This window comes from Limulus polyphemus, unplaced genomic scaffold, assembly GCF_000517525.1.
Source record: "Limulus polyphemus unplaced genomic scaffold, Limulus_polyphemus-2.1.2 Scaffold3382, whole genome shotgun sequence".
NCBI classification, from domain to species: domain Eukaryota; kingdom Metazoa; phylum Arthropoda; class Merostomata; order Xiphosura; family Limulidae; genus Limulus; species Limulus polyphemus.
The window spans coordinates 90,733-97,510 of record NW_013668992.1 but is presented as its reverse complement, the minus strand read 5'-3'; the positions used below and the strand labels follow the sequence as shown (position 1 = coordinate 97,510).

General features: G+C 35.2%; 1 protein-coding gene across 1 annotated transcript; it reads left to right on the top strand.

Annotated features, from left to right (window-relative positions):
- Window positions 1–1,049: 1,049 nt before the first annotated feature.
- LOC106469260 (PHD finger protein 10-like) lies at window positions 1,050–2,979 on the top strand. The gene has a single exon (XM_013929741.2). It carries the CDS (start codon window positions 1,091–1,093, stop codon window positions 2,882–2,884), a length of 1,794 nt encoding a protein of 597 aa, XP_013785195.1. The 5' UTR covers window positions 1,050–1,090; the 3' UTR covers window positions 2,885–2,979.
- Window positions 2,980–6,778: the final 3,799 nt, after the last annotated feature.

The window sequence follows — 6,778 nt, the reverse complement described above, 5'->3', positions numbered from 1 at the left end:
TAGTATAAAAAAAACTATAGCTTATTTAATAAAACAGCATAACTATGTAATATCATATTTCTATATACTACTTTTTCACCATTTTTATATAGAATAATTAAACAGCTGATTTTTGCTTTTGCTTTTTATATAGTTTATTGTATGGTTACCAAAGAACATTTATATATGTTCTATGAGTCTATCATAAACCATTTTAGCTTCATTCTGTATGAAACTTCTACATTTTTAAGAGCAATATGTTCACCTCGTTCAGCTTTAAAATTATCCTGCTACAATTTAATATATACATATATATAAACATTTTATTGCGTTGTTGGTTGCTATAACAACTTTTTCGCCCCTCAAAGTCCCCCGGTTGACCAGCAGTGAGTTTACAGATTTACAGTGCTAAAAATCGGGGTTAGATTTCCCACTGTAGCACAAATAGCCCATAGTTTAACTTTACACTAAAAAAAGCGCCATCTTCCCTCAAATCCTTTCAACAAGAAACGATAAAACATATCACAAAACAAAGTATTAAATAATAACGTCATTAATTGTTCAATCAAAAAGTGAAGTTTAGACAGTAATGTCTGCCTAATTTCGATGAGAAGATACTTAATATACTAACTGAAAATCCGTTTAACAAAAAATACAATTTAAAAATCAGTTCTTTGCCCGCATGTTTGTATACATCCTTATTCCAAGAATTGCTGCCATTCCTTTATACAATCTTCATTTGAGCCTAATGCTACTTCTTGTTTTTTCGAAGAATATTGTCTTCTAGTTTGGTCTGATCCATCTCTAAATGCATAATTCACTTTCTCTAATTATGTAGAGGGTGGTTTTAAAATATGCGTTTTGCATCATATAGAATTGTTTTATTAACGACTGGTTCATAAAAACTCCTTATATTATGGTACTATTTCTCCGCTTACAAACAAGGCCGTTAGTTTTATTATGTCATTTAGAATATTATTTCATATTTAATAATTTATTTAAAGTTTTTGTAAAAAAAAAAAAAAAATTCACTATAATATAATCGATAAATTATTGTAGAGGGCGTTGCATCAATTACAAAGAATTTGTCGGAACAGTTGAAATTTTCGTGATGGATGTTGACACAATAAACGAAGATTCAAGCGGTAACTCAGCTACTGGAAATATAATGTGCAATTCAGAAATCGATAATGATTCGTTTTCTTCTTTTCCATCTGGCATAACTGATATCGGTCGTCAGTTTGCTTGTCCGAGTGAGGTGCATAGTCTACCGGTTAGTATGGATATAGGTCTTGGTCTGTCAAGAGATTCTACTACCGGTAACTCGAGAGACAGTTGTGAAAGGCCTAGCGTGAGTTACGAAAACAATCAAGAGCAGCGGTTAAGTCCAGCTTTACCTTGTTTTGAAGAAGATACCCAAAGCTCTTGGAATTTCGTCAATCCACAAACACCTATTTTAAAGGAAAATGAACCAAGTACTTCGCTTGCTTTAGATGAAGATTCTCGAAATAGCCTGAGTGCTCAGATTAGCCTAGGAGCAAACAAAAAGGAATTATATGACGATGATTCTGTTTCTGGCTTGGAAGAAAGTGTATTTCCTGTAGAGAACTTGTTTGAATATCAGTGGCCGCCTGAGAAAGGTGAGTTTTATATGCTGCAGGAGCAGATTAGTGAGTTCTTGGGAGTAAAATCTTTTAAAAGAAAATACCCTGAACTAGCTCGCCGTACTGTAGACATGGATGAAAGGCAATTTCTGAAAGATCGGGGTATCGTTTCTGAGACACAGTGTGATCTGGGTTTGACTGCTTTAAGATCTGATGATGTAATAGAACTCATGAGTAAAGATTATCCAACCAAGTATCAGGACTATGTTAGAGTTCTACAAGATAAAGAAAGACAGAATATTAGCGATAAACATAAGGAATATGCTACAGCAACCATAGAGAAGAGCAAAATGGCGGATTTCATTAAAAAAGCTGTGCATTCGGCAGCCGAATATAATGCACACTTAAATCTAGAACGCAGGGAGGAACGTCGTGCATGCTTTGATCTTCAAACGTTTACCATTCATTATCCACAAAATAAGATCAAAAAATTGCCCAAAGAAGCAACAAAGCCAGGCAAATATCCAGTTGCTTTGATCCCTGGACAATATCAAGATTATTATCGTACATACTCGGCTCAAGAGCTGAATTATTTGCCCATAAACACAGTTCTTTATGGGCCAGTGCAGGAGCTGGGAACTGTATTTGCTCAGATAGGATCAGATGGCAGTCAGTCTGACTCTGAAGACAGTTCAGGATCGGAAGGATCCTGTTGTAGCAGTCAAGGAACCCACGAGGAAGGAAGCGTAGACAGTACCTCAGGTTCGGAACCACAAAATCGCACTAAAGCTGGAGCAGATGGAGCTGCCACTAGTCGATATCAACCCAAGATTAAGCCAAATGCAGTGTGCAAGGTATGTCAAGGTAAAAAGGACAAAAATCAGAAAGGTGTTCCAGAAGAACTAGTTCACTGCTCACAGTGCAACAACAGTGGACATCCTTCATGTTTAGAACTGACTCCAGAAATTGTAAATGTGATAAAAACCTATCCATGGCAATGTATGGAGTGCAAGATGTGTAATATCTGTCAAGATCCAAACGATGAAGACAAAATGATGTTTTGTGATAAGTGTGATCGTGGCTATCACACTTTTTGTGTTGGACTCAAGAGCCTACCAAGTGGTCGTTGGGTTTGCCGTCTCTGTGCAAAATGTTCCGCTTGTGGTGCTCGCACACCTGGTCCAGAGGGTTCCAAAATTCAGTGGCAACATGAATTTGTAAAAGTACCGGGGCCCAATGGTGAACCAATGCGTTCCCATCAAGTTTTTTGTTTGTCTTGCTTCAGACAGCGCAGACGCTAATAAGTGTGTATGTTAATTTTTGTTTGTGAACATTTGGTTCATGTGATGTATATGATAATAAGTGTTCTAGTATTTCATTAAAATGTTGTAACAAATACTATAGTTTTGTGTTTTTTACAACAAACTGTAATAGTAATTGTGTTATAACTGAATTTAAAAAGAAAAGTCAAATTTAACAAATAAGATTAGAACAATTAAAATCTTCCTTAATTATATAAGTATTGTACATTTTAAAAGTTCAGATATGAAACAATTATTATATAAATAGGGTACATCAATTTGCAAGTTTTATAATTCTAAAGATAAGGAACTTAAATCACTTTCCCCACTTTTCAGGTATTTGTGGCCTAGAAGTACAAGGTAGATAATATATTGAAAATACACTAATATGAAGAAGCTGGCCAGTAAGAGTGAATTTTTTAAAAAGTTTTATGGAAATGGTTGATAGATCTGCATGGAAAATGACACACGCATATCATCCCCATGAAGCCAATGTCGCAGGAGCATTTTCCAGTAAATGTAATATGGCATTCCATGGTAGATGCTTCATTTAAATGTTCTTGCAGATTGTAAGTTGTTGAAGAGATTTGTAGTTTTTGTAGAAGTAAATCAATCATGCAAAATTAAGCATATAACTAATACAAGCCCTGGATTTCTGAATGTGAAGAAGCCAGTGTTTGAAGAATACTTGTCCAAGAGACTTGCTGTAAGAACGTGTTTGTTACAGTTAAGATACTGAAGTATTGATTATAAAACTAAAATGGCTTTAACTATTTTATGCCTGTATTGTAACAGTAGTTGGTTAATATTGTAGCTGTTTCATACTATACAGTCATCATAATATGATGTTACTTTCTTTTAAGGGTTTTCAAATTTTTACATAGTTAGATTGAATAAATGTTAATTAATTATATACAACATTTTACCTTTTTCTTAATAATAATCAATGTTACTGTACATAACAATTTACCGTACAAGTTTTTGAAATGGTGGTTACACATTTTTTTTGGGGGGTACAAGATATTAAATTTGACTGAACAAAATTGATCTTATGTGTTTAGAATATGATGGGATGTTTGATTAACTAATACAAAATCTGGGTAAAACAAGCAACTTACGACAGTTAATGTTACTCCAAATTTTTAGTTAGTGCCATTAAAAGTATTCATTATCTGGTGACTTTTAAATACATTTCTATAAAACCTACTTATAACCATCATTTAGTTATTTCAGTGTAGACAAACTTTCTTATCAAAGAATATGTTTATAATTTTGAATTCAAAAATAATATTTAAACTATGATATGCATGATGTTATTTATGTATAGTAAAATCCTCTTCAAAATTCTATTTAAATGCTTTACAGACTAACAGTATAATCTAGAGGCATGGTATTGACACCAGGCAGAAGGTGAAGTAACGCTGCTGTGACTCTATAGAGGATCGAACCTTTGGCCAAATTCGAGTTACTGCTTCAGTTGTTACAAATTCTGGAATGCTAAGATTCTTAAGTTTCTGAACAGATATAAACACTTACATCAACAGCTTCATAACTGTTAAAAGTGGAAACTTATTATTGTTCTTGTTCAAATGCAAAACATAAAGTAAACAGAGTACGACTGGTACAAAACAAAATTCCAAACTAACCTGGACTAGGGTTTGACAACTGTATCACTTGTGCTATTTTTTTATTTATAATTTTAATGGCAAAATCTTATAATAACCTTAACCTAGATACTAAAAATATGTATATACACTATACACATTATGATCTTAGTTATAAAAATGAAAATCTTAATCCTAAACATGATAAAATATACATATATATGCACCCATACAAAGGTAAAATGCATGCAAAAAAAATCAACTACTAATATGTACATACAGGTTCACTAACTTTATATACAGTTTGGCAGGAAAGCTAGAGCAACCTATTTAAATATTCCAATGCAGCTGTGTATTTCCAGTGCACTGTGGAGGTCAAACAAATGATGTTTCTGGGCTCTCATAAGAGCTTTCCAATATCAAATCCTCCAGCCCCATTGGAAGCTCTCTCTGCTTCAACAGATAGTCTTCTTTGTAGTTATATAATTACCAGTCCTCCATCCTTCAGACTGCCTGCATTTGGCAGTGGCTTTTTAATGCTACCAATTGCTGGAACAAGAGATGGTCTTTTACCTCATTAATAGGAACAATGGGAGGAACTGACAATGATGATTCAGATACAAAGGATGGTGGAAGTTGCAATCATGGCTGTGGCTACCACTTGGGTTGTTGCCCTTAGGGTGGTAGTTGAAAGATCTGGATCTGTGGAGTGACCTTACCACCTGGAGGACTGCTTCACGTAGCAGACTTGCACTGAATATCATGGATTTGTCTAAACTGACAATCCCTGGCTCCATGGTTTGGACTACTAATGGTGGAGCAGTGGTTTCTGATATTCATGAGTCCAGAGGGCTAAACCTATAGTAGTGGCCTCCAATGCTTGCATTTAAGATATTGTCTAGTAACACATTTTCATCCGTGGGTTTCAAGTAAGGTCTGCCCCACATGTGGAAGGCAACCAAGAAATTAAAAGGAAAAAATTGTCCATCAGTTCCATGATTCAGCAACATTGAGAATATATTTCAACAACGACAGAGAACACCCCAACTGGCAGGTTAGTGAAAAGAAGATAGAAGGGTTAATAATTTGATCTTAACTAGGAAAGCTTAAGATTGAAAATGCAGGGCCATGACAGTCTAGCTTGGTCATTGGTGTGGGTTTCTCAAGAACCAAAGTGTAAAAATACAAATTCAAACTTTGGTCAGGATCCATGTCTACAGGCTTATGTAAGCTGTCATGTAACCTGTCTGTAGAACATGATCCTTATGTGTGGTCTCATGCAACCTGTCTGTAGAACATGATCCTTATCTGTAGTCTCATGTAACCTATCTGTTGAACATGATCCTTATGTAAGCTCTCATGTAACCTGTCTGTAGAACATGATCCTTATGTAAGCTCTCATGTAACCTGTCTGTAGAACATGATCCTTATGTATAGTCTCATGTAACCTCTCTGTTGAACATGATCGTTATGTAAGCTCTCATGTAACCTGTCTGTAGAACATGATCCTAATGTGTAGTCTCATGTAACCTGTCTCTATAACATGATCCTTCTATGTAGTCTTATGTAACCTGTCTGTAGAACATGATCCTTATATGTGGTCTCATGTAACCTGTCTCTAAAACATTATCCTTATGTGTGGTGTCATGTATCCTGTCTCTATAACATGATCCTTATGTGTAGTCTCATGTAACCTATCTGTTCAACATGATCCTTATGTAAGCTAAGGATCATGTTCTACAGACAGGTTGCATGAGACTACATATAAGGATCATGTTCTACAGACAGGTTACATGAGACCACACATAAGGATCATGTTATACAGACAGGTTACATGAGACCACACATAAGGATCATGTTATATTGTTGGGCTACATGAGACCACATATATAAGGATCATGTTCTACAGACAGATTACATGAGAGCACATAAGGATCATGTTGAACAGATAGGTTACATGAGACTACACATAAGGATCATATTATACAGATGGGTTACATGAGACCACATATAAGGATCATGTTCTACAGACGGGTTACATGAGACCACATATAAGGATCATGTTCTACAGACAGATTAGATGAGATGTAAGCTCTCATGTAACCTGTCTGTAGAACATGATCCTTATGTGGTCTCATGTAATCTGTCTGTAGAATATGATCCATATATGTGGTTTCATGTAACCTGTCTGTAGAACATGATCCTTATGTGTAGTCTCATGTAACCTGTCTGTAGAACACGATCTTTATGTGTGGTCTCATGTAACCTATCTGTTGAACATGATCCTTAT

Bases quoted from the DNA above. Each gene is read 5' to 3' on its own strand.
- LOC106469260 (XM_013929741.2), top strand. From the start codon at position 1,091: ATGGATGTTGACACAATAAACGAAGATTCAAGCGGTAACTCAGCTACT.